Source organism: Dysidea avara, chromosome 11 (genome assembly GCF_963678975.1).
Source record: "Dysidea avara chromosome 11, odDysAvar1.4, whole genome shotgun sequence".
Taxonomy (NCBI): domain Eukaryota; kingdom Metazoa; phylum Porifera; class Demospongiae; order Dictyoceratida; family Dysideidae; genus Dysidea; species Dysidea avara.
Window position 1 is genome coordinate 12,704,018 of NC_089282.1, and position 17,022 is coordinate 12,721,039.

Below are 17,022 nucleotides of genomic sequence, written 5' to 3' on the forward strand. Positions count from 1 at the left end.
TCAGCAATTAAACCAGAATAAAGATGCACTAATCTTTGTGTTAGAGCAGGCATGACTGATAACACAACTGTCTGACTGCTCAATAGAGTAATACAGACAGACATGCAAGTAATGATAAATATTTAAATTTTCTGACATAATTTATGATATATATAATAAATTCTCTAGAGTTTTAAATTACTATTTAAAACACCAAAACTGTAAAAAAAAATCTGTGCTTTTCTGAGCTTTGCATGACTTCCGAGAAGGCATAACTGAAGTGAATCTTTTCAAAAATTTTAATCTTATGTATATGTGGTAAGGAACTCACAAAATTAATGATCATTTTGGTATTAACGTAATCAACTGTTCAGTTAATCAACGTATGAATAATTGACCCTCTACTGTGATACATTCTTTGTGGTATATGTACGTGTAATGTTTCTTTAAACAATATTGATAAAATATTTATGTGTGAACAAAGGACTCCACATAAAATAATATAGTTTTAAAAACTCTACTATAGTATACTATTCAACAAAATTTCATCACTTGGTCATATTTCTTGTATGTTACTGTCTCTTCTTTACTTCCTCTTGCAATTAATACTAACTGGGCATCTGTAAGTACTCATTGATAAAGCTTTATACGACCTGTGTAACCAGGTTTTGATTCCATATTTTCTGATTCTATTAGCATTTCCATGATATTCTTTTCAATTAATGGATTTGTTCTTAAGGCAATTTTATCTAGTTTCTGTAAACTTTCTTGTAACAGTTTCATTTTTTCTTGCATTTTCTTTTGTATAACAACAATCTCATCTTTCAGTTTTTTAATTAGACTTTCTGTTGTGGCTTTTCCTTGCAATCCCTCTTGATACCTTTTTTAAAGTTCATCAGAAGTTCTTGTTTCTGTAACATCATAAAACTCAAATTTATAGCTATTGCTGAAATGATTATTCCATGAACACTGATTCAAACATATTCTACATTTTGCATTTTCACCACTGCCTTGCATTGCCGAGCACTGGAATTTTTGTTTGTCATCATGAATACCACATGGGTAATGACATGTAGTGTGGCATATAGCACAATTGGTTGCATATTTTCCAGAAGGAAGAGCATCTTTTCTCATTTTTGTTACATTAATTTTATATGTGAATGCTTTATTTGCGTCAATTTTTGCTTGATGTTCTTGTAAAGCATTCATTTCTTTTCTTATGTTTTCGATTTTTTCAATACGCTTCTCTATCTGCTTTTGAATTTCATAAACGGTAGAATCCAGCTTTTTTCTTTCATCTAAGACCTGCTGAATAAGTGATAAGCTTACTGGCTTTGATTTGAGAAAGCTTGAAAAGAACTGTTCAAATGAACTTGTGCCCATTTCCCAGAATAGCCTATTAAAGTTTTTACCACTCTCATACTCATACTTTGAGAAAACAGCCGAATTGTTAAATTTATAGAAAGCATTATATGGTATTTCAGCTTTACTGATAGCATTTAAAGCTGGAGGATGTTGACCATCTGCAAATGTAACCATTATGAAAATATTTTCTTTCACGTTATTCCCAAACAGTGCCAAAATAGAATCGAAGACATAACGCTGTGATGGTGTAAGGCGGGCTGAAGCAGATTGTGCAACAAATCCAATCCCATCAAGATGATCAACTCCATACTTGTCAGAATTAGAAAAAAATATTTGTATTTGTTCTGTTATCAGTCTGTCCCTTGTTAAACCTTGTGTGTCACCATATCCAGGGGTATCCACAATTGTCAAAGTATGCGGTAATTTAAAGCCATTCATTGTATAAATAGTGTATGAAGTTATGGAATTTGTTTGGCTATGTACTTGTGACCGATCATATTTTTTTTCAGAAACAAGTTTAAATCGGAAATCATCATCGTAGTTAAGTCCAAGGAGATAATTTACCATAGAGTTAATTAAAGTGGTTTTACCAGCTCCAGTTGCACCTACAATTATTAAAACCTTTTCTGTACCAGATCTCTGAAGTGTAGGAGACTGACCAACCAAGTACCTGGCAAGCACAATGTTATAACCTTCAGCCTCAGCATTGTCATCTTTGTACACACAATCATCATCATTGTCGTCGTTGTCGTCCTCACTGTCATTGTTATCATTTCGTAATAATTTTTCACTGGTATGCATAATCTTCAAAGGGAGTTGAAAAACAGATGGATTGCCATTAAGTGTGCATTTGCTTAGCTTTTTTAGCACTGCTGCTGCCTCTGATGTGCTTGATGAAGTATCACTAGGATCACTTTCTGCACTTGATCCTAGATTCCAGTTGGACCTATCAGCTGACATTTTAGCTGTTTTCTGTGAAGGCAGATTACGCATACACGCATCATACAACACATTTTGGTCACTATTTACACAGTTATTAACTTATAAAAACATGATGAAACAAACTGCATGTGCAGTATACACTTCTTATCATGCATACTACACACAACCAACCAAGTACTTGTACTAGCTAGTGACAAACCTGGAAAATAATCTTCGTGGCAGTGTTAATGAATAAACTGCAGAATAGATTATTATGTACCACTCTGCGTGGGCAGTTCAAAGGCACCGCCAGTGCCATAATTTGTATATTGCACTGCTGCAGACCGCAGCGAGTGCATTACTGCTGATTGCACGAATCTTTAAAAATTGCGTGACGCATGCGTGTATGCGCACAAAAGACTTTAAATTTTTTGTTTCACGGAACAAGTTTCTTAAGTTGGGAATCTTAGTCCCCGACATCAGCAGCCTGTTCCGTGAAACAAAATGTTTTTAAATCCTGTGTGCGCACACACGCATGCGTCACGCAATTTTTAAAGATTCGTGCAATCAGCAGTATAACTTATAACGCACTGGTTGCGGTTTTTTAGACCACAGCGAGTGCATTATAAGTTATAATGCACCGACCGCAGTGCAATATACAGATATTGCACTGGCTGCGGTTTTGTGCAGCATAGCACAAGTGCCGGTGGCGAAGACCACTACGACACCTCACCTAATAGGTGGAAAGACACTTCACAGATCACTCGAATTCTTTTATAGCCTGACATGTAAAGGTCGATTGTGGGCCATAACGTCACCAATACGTATAATTTTTACAAGCAGCCAATGGCGATTGAAAAATCCAACACGGGTGGCCACAACTCTAGTCTACATATATATATATATAAATATAAACGTACTTATACACCTTACTAGTCTGGTGCCATCTTAGCCCAGATTAAACTGTAGCCCACTTCGACAATGACTCAATAAAATAAATATATTCTAAATAATACTAACCTTTACGTTCGATTGTGGTAACCAGTTTTGCCATGCCACCTGATTCGAGTTTAGCCAGTGAGAATAGTAAGAATTAGACTAGCATCGTTTAGTATAGTTAGGTTTTGTTTACTTAAAACGTCTATTTAGCTACTTTTTTTTGCTCGAGAGAATCACTATGGTGATTAGTCTGGCGCTTAGTCTATATGGCGATTGAGTGATCACGCTGGCATGCTGAGCACTACATGATGAGAGTCGAACAGCGAATGCAGGTTAGTGATATAACCCATAGCGTACTAGCTTTCAATATCTCAGGTGGCTGCAGTACTGCAGGGGGAACGTCATCGCAACGTCCGGCTTGGTTACCCACAATCGATGTTAGAAACCTGGCCTTTATAAGTGTTACAGCTGTCTTGTGAGACTCTCCCCACCTATTAGGTGCCTGTATAAACGCACTTGCCTTCGGGCCTAACGACCCTCAGGCTCGTGCGTTTATATCAGGCAGAGCACTCGTGGCCGTTGTATAACTATATAATATATACACCATGCCAACTATGCATGCATGCATAAATTAATAGTAAAAGATGCATGCAAGCATTAAGCTATTAATGCATGAGGAGGTCTAGATGGATAGAATATTCACATTATGCTGTGATATTCTAATCCAGCAAGTCATGCTTGCAGTATCTGTGACAGTGTTAATTCACTCAACAACTTAAACTTCAAGATGATACCAATCAAATTATTTTATTATTTTCTGGCACTCCAGAAAATTTGTATCGACATATTTTTCTAGCTGGTTGAGACCATGCACAAGACAAGTCTAGAGCATGAATCATTCCAAACTGGATTGATAAACTGCTGTTCATTACATAATATACATGTCAGTACAAAGCTAGATAAAGGAGCATGCAGAGTTGTGGCTTGTTTTGTATAATTTTGTTGCACTTTTAGGGTGGATTAAGGAGATGCTGAAGTACACTCCATCCCCTCAGACTCTTCAAATTCTTACCATGTACAAAAGCGGCAGTAGAAACTGCAGGTGTAATTGTAGCTTTATTATCGTGGGCAGCATAGCCAAGTGATTAGGAAATTGGCCTGGTAATCAAAAGGTCCTAGGTTCGATTCTCGGTTGAGCCACTTTGGTGTTGTTGTTGTTTCTTTGAGCAAGAAACTTTACTCACATTGCTCCAGTCTACCCAGCTGTTTAAATGGGGACCTGGTGGCCTGCATGGTGTCAACTGGGGAAACAGCCCACCCAGCTGTGATATCAATGGGTACCTGGTGTAAACTGGAGAAGCAAATGCCCAACTGTCCTTTTCTTGCTTAGTGGTGTTGGGGTCTTTGTGGAACTTTAGGTTCCGCGGCCTCTCTCCATGAGACCTGGACAGTCCTCCTGTGGGTTACTAGCCCTGCTCCAGGAGGATTTTCCTGCACAAGGCTCAAGTGTCTGAGTGGTTCACAGGCATCCCAGTGCTGGTTCACTGGGTGGCAATAACTATGTTTCGCATGGCTGCTGGAGGCTTTGCTTATTATCTTAAGCAAAAACAATGGAAAGATAGGATTAAGAGATTAATTTGTTTGTAGGAATATGAAAATTAAAGTACTCTATAACGAACAGTCAAGTACTCTGAGAGAACATCCAGGATTGCATTGCTCAACTGGAAAAAGACCATGCATGCTATTATGTGTGAGCTGGAAATGATACTGCCTAAAATCAACTTTTAATTGTGTCCCTTTTCCATACTGGAGCTAATCTACACATACACATCTGCTCTTGACACCTTCACTGTCACCACTAATCATCTGGTTACAAGCATGCATATAGTCATGCACCTATGTGTGGAACTCCAGTCTCAATCTTTTACAGAATAAATGCAAGTACATGATTCAATACACTATTATTATTTTAACTGTGGAGACTTGCAGTTGATTCTATGTATTACCACACTACACTATATATGTAGTTAACTGTACATATATGGACATGCTGAGGTACATGGAAGAGTATTGTGGTGTCATATGACATTCCATGAAACACTCACATTATATTATGTACACTGTGGCATTTCATGGAACAAGTTATTATTATGTGCAATATTGACCACTGTATGTGTGTAGTGGTTCATAACAGATAATACCCACTCTTTTTACAAAAATTCTAATAGAGTACAAATCCTGAAAGATGCTTGCAGCATATAGATACTAGAACACAAAACATAGTATTTTTTACAGCTATATATATATGCAGTTACCTGGTGTATAAAATCTATAGGTGCTTTTTATGTGAATGGCAGTAACAGGAATATATATAAAATTTTAAATTACTGCTAAATGACTTGGCTATTTTAATGGTTTGTGAATGAAGGTAGTCATTTTGTGCAACTGAAAGTATGAAGGAAATATGCAAAGTTAATTAGGGTTAAAAATCCAGTGGGGGGGGGGGGGGTAGGCGCACAGGGCTTAGAACATAGACATGGTAAGAGAGCATGCACAGGAATTTTTGGCTTAGCTTGGCACAGCAATAACATAAGTTAAGTAGGTGAAGCAACATGCAGAATGGCTGTTTGACAAGTTTTTGCATGTGAGGGTTTTCAATCAAGTTTATAGGGTTGTATGCTGCACTAATAAAATGGTCATACAAAATGTAGTGTAAAGCCACAATGTTTTCTCAGACACAGGAATCAAACCACAACTTCTTTGTAACTTACAACTATCTAAAATGTCTGCATGCACCCAGTGTATGTGCAAGCAATCATACAACAATGTACATACAATAAACAAATGTCAGTTAATTGTTAGATTAGTATTGAAAATTTGAACAACATGTAAGCAATCAAGATGGTTTGGATGCAAATATTCTAGCTACCCTTTGCATGTCCTGCAAAGACAAATCTGGTCTAGTTCTTTCACTGACCATGTTTGATTGTTGAGATTCCTTGTGTTTGTCACTGACACTGGTGTGATCAAGTCCACGTGGTGGAGGTCTTGTTAGAGCAGTCATCTTCCGTTGTCTCATTGTTTGTTCAAGTCCTTGTGGTGGTAAGAAAAAGTTTGGTAAGTGGATCTTGGGTAGAGCATTCCCTAGTCCAAACCTATAAAACGTAAAACAACTAGCATATAAACAAAGCAGACAATGATACGACAGAGACATATTTACATGCAGAGATAAGAGGGTTGTTAAATTTAAATTATCTGATTATCTGGTGAGAGAATAAACCTACCAACCTTATCATAATAGGTACCATTTGTTTCATTATTTTTAAAAGCAAACTATAATTTGCTCACCTCTTAGGAGGAGACTGCTGGAGTGTTGAATGTGATGATGAGGGTATGGCATGATTATCTTGTTGTGATGTCATGGGGGGTGACTGTGACAGACTATTAGTGCTATCCCTCAGACCATTAATCACTGACTGCTGTTGTTCCTATCATCATGATCCAGTAATGGCTGACTGATTACTAGTGTAGCTGTAGATGATTCCTCTACTTGTTCACTACTCTCAGAAGAAGAAGACAGTACTACTTCAACTCCTTCAGACTCAGACTGGTGTTCCTCATCACTGTCACAACTCAACTCAGTAGGTGTTACAATGGTCAGGTTGGAGGTGATACGCTGCTGTCTGCATTATTGCTGCTGTCTGCATCATTGCTGCTGTCTGGTCATTCTGACTGCGTGTAAGAGCAATGAGTGGTACAGCTTCACTATGAGCTGGTCCATCAGCTTCAACTAATAACTCCTCATCATCACTACTAGCTGATAAACTTACTATTATTACTGGTTGAATGATGGGTGATGTTAGTATGAGTGTCAATGGTATTGTGTGGTGGTTGTTGTGTAGTTGATGGTATAGGATGGACTTCACTGTGGATGGAGGAACCAGTTGAACTACTAATACTTTCATCATCACTACTATAGTCCATGGAGCTACTAGAGTGTTCACTAACAGACTGGCCAGTGTGTTGTAGTATATATACTGTGTCTTCTTGTTTGTGTGATGATGTGACAGGTTCACTTGTATTATGTACAGGATCAGGGCCGCCCACAGGGGGGGGGGGGCAACTGGGGCATTTTGCCCCGGGCCCCAGCCTGAAAGGGGCCCCAGGAGGCCCCATGAAGGGCCCCCTGAATACCTGTTTAAAAGATCGATATACTCTAATAGAGCAGTCAGATCTAAATACTCTAATAGAGCAGTCACAGTATTCTTCAGAGGAGCAGTGTAGCAAGCTTATAGATAAGGAGATATGGTTGGTGATGGGAAGTTATTGTCATTGCCAGCAGGTTGTGACCTTTTTTTTTTTTTGGTCTTCACCTTACAACTTGGGTCAAGGGCCCCACTTCAACTCTTTGCCCTGGGCCCCTTAATTTCTCTGGGCGGCCCTGTACAGGATAGTGTGTCTGTTGGTGATTATTATGTATCAGGGAGTTACTTTGATCAGTACAAGAAGTGCCTTGATTGCCATGTATAACGTGATTGTGTTGATCAATATGTCTACTTCTAATATCATGTAATAGTTGACTGTTACCTGAATGTTGATTACTTTGATCAGTTTGTATAGATCAGTACGCAAGCTGCTTTGATCAGTACATGCACTACTTTGATCAAAATGATAACTGTGTTGATTGGTTGGTTGACACACAGGTGCAGATGTTGGTTTTGTTGACTGCAATTGTCTAAGACATGCCTCCAAGTTCTTATGTATTGCGTCCAATTCATGGATATTTTGTCTAAAGAAATACAACTCAATCTTAAAACAATATTGCAGAAACAAGTATAACAACTGGTAACAAACATTTCTATCACATCAAAACCGTTACTGCCATTATTATCTAATCCAAAACAGCCAAGCTGTAAAAAAAGTGTGAGGCCCTCAAAAAGGCTATGGTGAAAAAAGATGTGAAATCCAAGGTGGCGGCCAAGAAATGGCTGTGATGGTAGGTTAATGGCAAAAAATTTAATTACGACAATTCAGGTGAATTTGCGTTGCCTCCTCTACTAGGATTCAGCACCAAATTCACCTGAATTGTCGTAATTAAATTTTTGCCATTAACCTACCATCACAGCCATTTCTTGGCCGCCACCTTGGATTTCACATCTTTTTTCACCATAGCCTTTTTGAGGGCTGCACACTTTTTTTACAGCTTGGCTGTTTTGGATTAGATTTCACTTCTTTTTGTATTTGTATACCACAAAGCCGGCCATAGGCCGGCTTTGGGGCTTTTTTAACCGATCATTTTTTCTTTACCACAGGAAGAAGAAAAGATGAAGCAGATGTTAAATACTTTAAATATTTCTGAATTTATCAGTAAATGTACAAGTTATATATATACATATATTTATTACAGAACTCTCTGCATGGTGGTTAATTTGTAACTTAACACTCTACAAGGTGATTTCTTCTAGCTGATCTCTGTACAGGGTGATTTGTTTGTAGCTGAACTATCTACAAGGTGACTTCTTCTAGCTGATCTCTCTACATGGTGAATTGTTTGCAGCTGAACTATCTACAAGGTAACTGGTAACTATTCTTCTAGCTGATCTCTCTACAGGGTTAGCTGAAATATCTACAAGGTAACTTCTTCTAGTTGATCTCTCTACAGGGTGATTTGTTTGTATCTGAATTCTGTACAGGTGATTTGTTTGCAGCTGAGCTCTTTACAGAATGGTTTCTTTGTAGCTGAACTCTCTACAAGGTAATTTCTTCTAGCTGATCTTTCTACAGGGTGATTTGTTTGTAGCTGAATTTTCTACAGGGTGACTTGTTTGCAGCTGAACTCTCTACATGGTGGTTTCCTTGTAGCTGAAATCACTACAAGGTGAATTCTTCTAGCTGATCTTTCTACAGAGTGATTTGTTTGTAGCTGAACTGTCTACAAGGTAACTTCTTCTAGTTGATCTCTCTACAGGGTGATTTGTTTGTAGCTGAATTCTGTACAGGTGATTTGTTTGCAGCTGAGCTCTTTACAGAATGGTTTCTTTGTAGCTGAACTCTCTACAAGGTAACTTCTTCTAGCTGATCTTTCTACTGGGTGATTTGTTTGTAGCTGAATTTTCTACAGGGTGGCTTCAAGTGTTTGCAGCTGAACTCTCTACATGGTGGTTTCTTTGTAGCTGAAATCTCTACAAGGTGAATTAATCTAGCTGATCTTTCTACAGGGTGATTTGTTTGTAGTTGAACTCTCTACAAGGAAACTGCTTCTAACTGATCTCTGTACAGGGTGAATTGTTTGTAGCTGAACTGTCTACAAGGTAACTTCTTCTAGCTGATCTCTCTACAGGGTGATTTGTTGGTAGCTGAAATGTCTACAAGGTAACTTCTTCTAGCTGATCTTTCTACTGGGAGATTTGTTTGTAGCTGAATTTTCTACAGGGTGACTTGTTTGCAGCTGAACTCTCTACATGGTGGTTTCTTTGTTGCTGAACTCTCTACAAGGTGAATTCTTCTACCTGATCTCTCTACAGGGTAATTTGTTTGTAACTGAGCTCTGTATAAGGTGCTTTTTTGTAGGAGATCTCACTGCAGGTTGATTTGTTTGTAGCTGAACTCACTAAAAGGTAATTTGCTTGTAGCCGAACTCCTTACATTGTGTCTAGTTTTTAGCTGATCTCTCTACAGGGTGATTTGTTTGTAGCTGATCTCTCTACAAGTTGATTTGTGTGTAGCTGATCTCTCTGCAGGTTGATTTATTTGTAGCCGATCTCTCTACAGGGTAATTTGTTTGTAGCTGAACTCTCTGCAGGTTGATTTGTTTCTAGCTGATCTCTCTACAAGTTGATTTGTTTGTTGCTGATCGCTCTAAAGGTTGATTTGTAATGTTTGCAGCTGAACTCTCTGCAAAGTGTTTTGTTTGTAGTTGATCTCTCTACAAGAAGATTTTATTGTAGCTGACCTCTCTTCAGGGTGATTTGTTTCTAGCTGATCTCTTTACAGGGTGATTTTTTGTAGCTGACCTCTCTTCAGGTTGATTTGTTTGTAGCTGAACTCTCTACAAGGTGATTTGCTTGTAGCTGAACTCCTTACAATTGTGTCTAGCTTCTAGCTGATCTCTCTACAGGGTGATTTGTTTGTAGCTGAACTATCTACAAGGTGACTTCTTCTAGCTGATCTCTCTACAGGGTGATTTGTTTGTAGCTGATCTCTCTACAAGGTAATTTGTTTGTAGCTGAACTGTCTATAAGGTGATTTGTTTGTAGCTGATCTCTCTGCAGGTTGATTTGTTTTAGCTGAACTCTCTACAGGGTGATTTACTTGTAGTTGAACTCCTTACATTGTGTCTAGTTTCTAGCTGATCTCTCTACAGGGTGATTTGTTTGTAGCTGATCTCTCTACAAGTTGATTTGTGTGTAGCTGATCTCTCTGCAAGTTGATTTGTTTGTAGCCAATCTCTCTACAAGGTAATTTGTTTGTAGCTTTTTTATTTATTTTTTTTTCCAGAAAGATATACATGATCTTATAAATAACTATTACAATTACAAACAACTATTACAACTACATAAACTACAGCTAGCTATAGGGGGGGAACTATTACTAGGGGAAAAGGGGATTGTCGAACTGTCTATAAGGTGATTTGTTTGTAGCTGATCTCTCTGCAGGTTGATTTGTTTTAGCTGAATTCTCTACAGGGTGATTACTTGTAGCTGAACTCCTTACATTGTGTCTAGTTTCTAGCTGATATCTATACAGGGTAATTTTTTGTAGCTGAACTCTCTACAGGGTGATTTGTTTCTAGCTTATCTCTCTACAGGTTGATCTGTGTGTAACTGATCTCTCTACAAGCTGATTTGTTTGTAGCTGATCTCTCTGCAGGTTGATTTGTTTCTAGCTGATCTCTCTACAAGTTGATTTGTTTGTTGCTGATCGCTCTAAAGGTTGATTTGTTTGTAGTACAGGGTAATTTGTTTGTAGCTGAACTCTCTCCACAGTGACTTGTGTGTAGCTGAATTCTCTAGTGAGTGACTTAATTGTAGCTGAATTCTCTACAGGGTGCATGACCTGAACTCTCTTCAGTGTGACTTGTAATGTTCTGAATCTATACAGTGATATATTTGTAGCTTAACTCTCCACAGGGTGACTTGCTTCTTGCTGAACTGTCTATAAGATTAACTGTTTGCAGCTGAAATCCCTATAGAATAACTTGTAGTTGTAATGTAATAGAATTCTATAATGGAGTAAATAAATTAGCCGAATGCTCTATTAGGGTGACTGTTCTATTAGAGTATCTCGATCTCGCATTTGCTACACGGAGTTGGCTTTCGAAATAACTCAGTGATTTGTAATCCGATTCTTCTGTAGTCTCGCGTAGCCAGACCCTATTTCTCCGCACGGTGCTTACCGATTGGAAATTATAAGCGCCTGCTCCGAATTATAAGCGCCTGCTCCGAATTATAAGCGCCTGTTGCGCCTGCTCCTTTCGGAGCAGGCGCTTATAATTTCCAATCGATAAGCGCCGTGCGGAGAAATAGGGTCTGGCTACGCGAGACTAATTCTTCTGTACTACTGCAAGTACTTTCTATGAAGATTATTCCAGCTATACACCGATTTTCAGCTCATTGCTCTAAGCGGTTTGCCCAGTAGGTGTGAAAACTAATACTTTTTTATTCATAAAAATCGATCGCGTAATTGTGACACAGGTTGGATTTTAAAGTCATATCTCCATGGTCTTTATCTCGATTCCTTTCAAACCACCAACAGGCACTCCTACGATGGTTACTCCATCTACATAGCAATTTTCAACTCATTCCATGAAGCGGTTTACCCTGTAGGCGCGACAACAAATCGATCTTGTTTTACGCAAATAATCTGTCATAACTCCTGAACTAGTCTCGCGTGGCCAGACCGCTTTTTCTTCGTCACGGCGCTTATCGATTAGAGATTATAAGCGCCTACTCCGAAATAGGGTCTGGTCCAGAATCAATACGTAAACTCGTTTTCACACCCCAAGCAAGAGCTCGGGGTGTTTAATCAACTTTTGTCATAAAACGTATGCTTCCTTTTAATTTTCAAGCCACGTACTCACTGGAAATGCCATGAACGATAGTCGGTAGAGTCGATGAGAAACACTGAGGGTGGTTTTCTAAGGCTAAAAAGAACACGGGTTGATTCCTTGCTCGAAATGGCTGGAGCGATTTCCTTCAAATTTGAAATATAGACTCCCCTAGCTCAATGGCGGATCCAGGATGGGGCATTTGGGGCAAATGCCCCCCCCCCCCCCCCCCCTGCCCCCCCCTCTCACCTTGAAAAGCCAGTCATACTTCAATAAAACTTTGTCAGGCCAAGATCAGTTTAGCTATACAACTCATGAAAATATGCACATTTTACTAGCATTTATTACAATTACACCTGAAACCGAAGCAAACCATTGTCAAACTAGCTGTTAAATTGTTACCCAGCATATTCGTGTGTACTAAGCGCCTCTAAAATTAATTATCGTGTTGCTTTTAAGACGTTTGGAGCCTTTTAACAGTTTTTAAGACTTCGCAACGATCTTCAAAGGCCAAAATGGCAGTGAGATACTACTAAGAGGTAATTATTTGCTGCTTCAAAAATGCAGCAACTAGCAAGAGAATCTGGATCTCCCCAACCACCTACAACTTAGCCTGTTTGTGCCCCTCTCCTTGCTGGCTCCTGGATCCGCCCCTGTAGCTGGCGAGCAACTCTGTAGCAACTTTGGTTCCAATCAGATAAGGGATCACTGAGATAAAAAGGTGTGAAAATGACGTTTTCTTTCTTGCTGTAAATATTAATCTAATCAAAAACAGCCAAGCTGTAAAAAAAGGTGCGGCCCCCAAAAAGACCATGGTGAAAAAAGGTATGTGAAATTCACCTGAATTGTCGTTATTAAAATTTTTTACCATTAACCTACCATCACAGCCATTTCTTGGCCGCCACCTTGGATTTCACATCTTTTTTCACCATGGCCTTTTTGGGGGCCGCACTTTTTTTACAGCTTGGCTGTTTTTGATTAGATATCACTACTTTTTGTATTTGTATACTGTAAAGCCGGCCTATGGCTGGCTTTGGGGCTTTTTTAACCCATGTGTTTTTTTTTTATTTACCACAGGAAGAAGAAAAGAACTTACAGAAGATTTTTAATACTTCAATTATTTTTGATTTCATTAGTAATTATACAAATTATATACATATATTTATTACATGCCCATTATTCCCCACAGGATATTTTTTAGCAGCTGATCTCTCTACTGGGTGACTTAATATATAGCTGAACTATATATAGGATGGTTTCTTTGTAGCTGAACTCTCTACAAGGTGACCTCTTCTAGCTAATTTCTCTACAGGGTGATTTGTTTCTAGCTGAACTCACTACAGGTTATTTGTTTGCAGCTAAACTCTCTACATCCATGGTGGTTTCTTTGTAGCTGAACTTTCTACATGATGGTTTCTTTGTAGCTGAACTCTCTACAAGGTGACTTCTTCTAGCTGAACTCTCTACAGGGTGATTTCTTTGTAGCTGAACTCTCTACATGATGGTTTCTTTGTAGCTGAACTCTCTACAAGGTGACTTCTTTTAGCTGATCCCTCTACAGGGTGATTTGTTTGCAGCTGAACTCTTTACGTGGTGATTTCTTTGTAGCTGAACTCTCTCCAAGGTGACCTCTTCTAGCTGATCTCTCTACAGGGTGATTTGTTTCTAGCTGAACTCTCTACAGGTTATTTGTTTGCAGCTAAACTCTCTACATGGTGCTTTCTTTGCAGCTGAACTCTCTACATGATGGTTTCTTTGTAGCTGAACTCTCTATAAAGTGACCTCTTCTAGCTGAACTCTTTACATTGTGTCTAGTTTCTAGCTGATCTCTCTACAGGGTGATTTGTTTGCAGCTGAAATCTCTACAGGGTGATTTGCTTGTAGCTGAACTCCTTACATGGTGCTTTCTTTGCAGCTGAACTCTCTACATGATGGTTTCTTTGTAGCTGAACTCTCTATAAAGTGACCTCTTCTAGCTGAACTCTTTACATTGTGTCTAGTTTCTAGCTGATCTCTCTACAGGGTGATTTGTTTGTAGCCGATCTCTCTACAAGTTTATTTGTGTGTAGCTGATCTCTCTGCAGGTTAATTTGTTTGTAGCCGATCTCTCTACAGGGTAATTTGTTTGTAGTTGAACTATCTATAAGGTGATTTGTTTGTACCTGATCTCTCTGCTGGTTGATTTGTTTTAGCTGAACTCTCTACAGGGTGATTTGCTTGTAGCTGAACTCCTTACATTGTGTCTAGTTTCTAGCTGACCTCCGCAGGGTGATTTGTTTGTAGCTGATCTCTCTTCTCTCTACAAGTTGATTTGTGCCACGGTGTAGCTGATCTCTCTGCAGGTTGATTTGTTTGTAACTGATCTCTCTACAGGGCAATTTGTTTGTAACTGAACTCTCTATAAGGTGATTTGATCTCTCTGCAGGTTGATTTGTTTGTAGCTGAACTCTCTAAAGGGTGATTTGCTTGTAGCTGAACTCCTTACATTGTGTCTAGTTTCTAGCTGATCTCTCTACACTACAGAGTGATTTGTTTGTAGCTGATCTCTCTGCAGGTTGATTTGTTTGTAGCCAATGAAATAGGCTATCAGTGGTATAAATTGTGAGTGGTAAAGTGTAGGATGCTAGGAGAAAGAACGGTCTAAATTTGTAATTTGAGAAAATGCTAAACAATTATGTGGCTGGGGTTTCCGGACACCAGCAAAAGTAGGCGTATCTGGCAATGCTATGGGAATTGCTGTACTCCACTGGGTGCCGTGGCCCAGCAGAGACTGATAGCGTTCTGTTTGGCTGGTTACTTCGTTTATGGCAGCGATTTTATTAGCAGCAGAATTGCGTTGTGCTGCTCCGGACCTTGCAGTTGTCTTGCAACGCTTTCAAAGATGCGACGCTTGATCTACTGCCTGGAAATCTGTACCAGTCCTTACCTGAGCACAGAAATAGCATCCAGTATGCATCCTGGTCAGCTGTCATTTCTTTTGCGGGCGGCTTCGGACACTCTGCCAACTGCCATGAACTTGCGAAGGTGGAATATACAGTGTCATGCAAAATGTGTACTTTGTGATTCCTCACGTCCAACTACTGCTCATGTCTTGGGGGGCTGCCCGGTTGCGTTATCTCAGGAAAGGTACACTTATCGACATGATTTAGTTATTCAGTCTTTGGTCGACAGTTTCATCAGGGTTTACATTGACTTGCCTTATATCCGGGTTTATGCTGACCTTCCTAACTTGCGAGCCAGTGAGTCACCTCCATCTACACTTCCACCTAATGTGATTGTGACCCCCTTTAGACCAGACATTGTTATCCATAATACCGTCACTTCTAGTATACTTTTATTTGAACTGACATGTCCATTGGACAGTGCCCACCATCTTGAGCAGGCTAGATCTCGCAAACAAAATAAGGCTGAATACCACCAAATTCTATCAGAGCTAGATCGGTTAAATGTTACCAACTTTTATGAGACTCTTGAGATCAGCGTTTTAGGTCACTTCCAGCAATTTTCAGTCACTAACACTTACAATGTACTACATTTTATTGATAAGGACATCAATATCACAAGGTCACTGGTTCAACGGATGCTGGATGATGCCTCGAAGGTTTGTATGACTGCATCCCAGAAGATTTTTATGGCAAGTGATTGCCGAGAGTGGTTGTGATAATGTACTTATAATTTAATATTTTTGTTTTGTTTTGTAATCGTTGTTTTTGTTTGTAATTGTAATTACTTTTCTCCCTTGCCATGCCCACGTTGGTATCACTTGATCACCAGCCTTGTGGTCGCATGTGACCGAGGGTTACTGAATTTGTAAATGTATATACATGTCTCATTTATTATGATGGTTTCAACAACAATACTTTAGCAATGTGGCCCAGCGGATCCTTGCTGCAGGCTTCTCCGGGCTGCTGGTTGTGTTGATTGCGCACTCAAGTTTACACGACGAGGGTAATGGGCTTGGAATCCAGTTGTACTATCTCTAAACCATATATCCGTTCACTGTATAGTGTGATTGACAATTTGTGGTGCATATGGTCGCTTAGAATTACGAACGATGCCCTCAAACACGCGTATATTTATATAGAAAGTTTTTTACACAAAAATATTCTACATGCGCAAGCAAATCATGACGAATCTCAGTAATCCTTGAAGCTATCAAGATAACACTTCGGTATTTTATAGCACACAAGTGGGGTACTTAGGTACTCAAACCATAGCCTGATTGGTTTCCATTCCATCCTTCAGTAGCGGATTAAAAACGAAGTGTCCGGAATACGCAGCTGTCCGGAAACCCCCTTACTTACCTTACAGTGTCTATTGGAGTGACACCCCCTTGAAATAGAGTGGTCGCGTGTTGATTTGACCATCTGGTCTAAGAGCTCACGTCCTAAGCGATCGATTGCAAGCGTGTGAAAAGATGTCTAGTGATACCCGATTTGGATGGAAAGAACTAGAAGAAGAGTTGACTTGTTTTCACTGCTGCAGTCTATTTCAAAATCCAGTGACAATCCCATGTTTGCACACGTTCTGCGAAGAGTGTATTCAATCTAATGTTCAATCTAATATTCAATGTAATATTCAATCTAGCAATGACGGATGGAGTTTTAGTTGCTTTATTTGCCATACAAATTTCTCCTATTGTCAACTAGCCAAATTTCCTGTGAACATTCATATTGAGCGTCTTGTTACGATTACTACAAAATATCATGATATACACAGATTAGCTGAGACCGGCGACAAATTAGGCAACAAGTCTTGGAGCAAAGACGCTT

The 17,022-nt window shown here is 39.2% G+C and overlaps 3 protein-coding genes across 3 annotated transcripts; 1 reads left to right on the forward strand and 2 right to left on the reverse strand.

Moving 5' to 3' along the window:
• Window positions 1-864: 864 nt before the first annotated feature.
• On the reverse strand, window positions 865-2,304 carry LOC136237678 (uncharacterized). The gene has a single exon (XM_066027894.1). The coding sequence runs from the start codon at window positions 2,302-2,304 to the stop codon at window positions 865-867; it is 1,440 nt and encodes a 479-aa protein (XP_065883966.1).
• Window positions 2,305-6,062: 3,758 nt separating this feature from the next.
• Window positions 6,063-7,989, reverse strand: LOC136238809 (uncharacterized). The gene is made up of 2 exons (XM_066029410.1): window positions 6,553-7,989; window positions 6,063-6,359 (listed from the first exon to the last, which is right to left on the reverse strand). The coding sequence occupies exons 1-2, from the start codon at window positions 6,624-6,626 to the stop codon at window positions 6,101-6,103; spliced, it is 333 nt and encodes a 110-aa protein (XP_065885482.1). The 5' UTR covers window positions 6,627-7,989; the 3' UTR covers window positions 6,063-6,100.
• A 7,142-nt stretch (window positions 7,990-15,131) lies between these two features.
• LOC136237679 (uncharacterized) lies at window positions 15,132-15,911 on the forward strand. Its single transcript, XM_066027895.1, has one exon. It carries the CDS (start codon window positions 15,132-15,134, stop codon window positions 15,909-15,911), a length of 780 nt encoding a protein of 259 aa, XP_065883967.1.
• The last annotated feature ends 1,111 nt before the right edge of the window (window positions 15,912-17,022 follow it).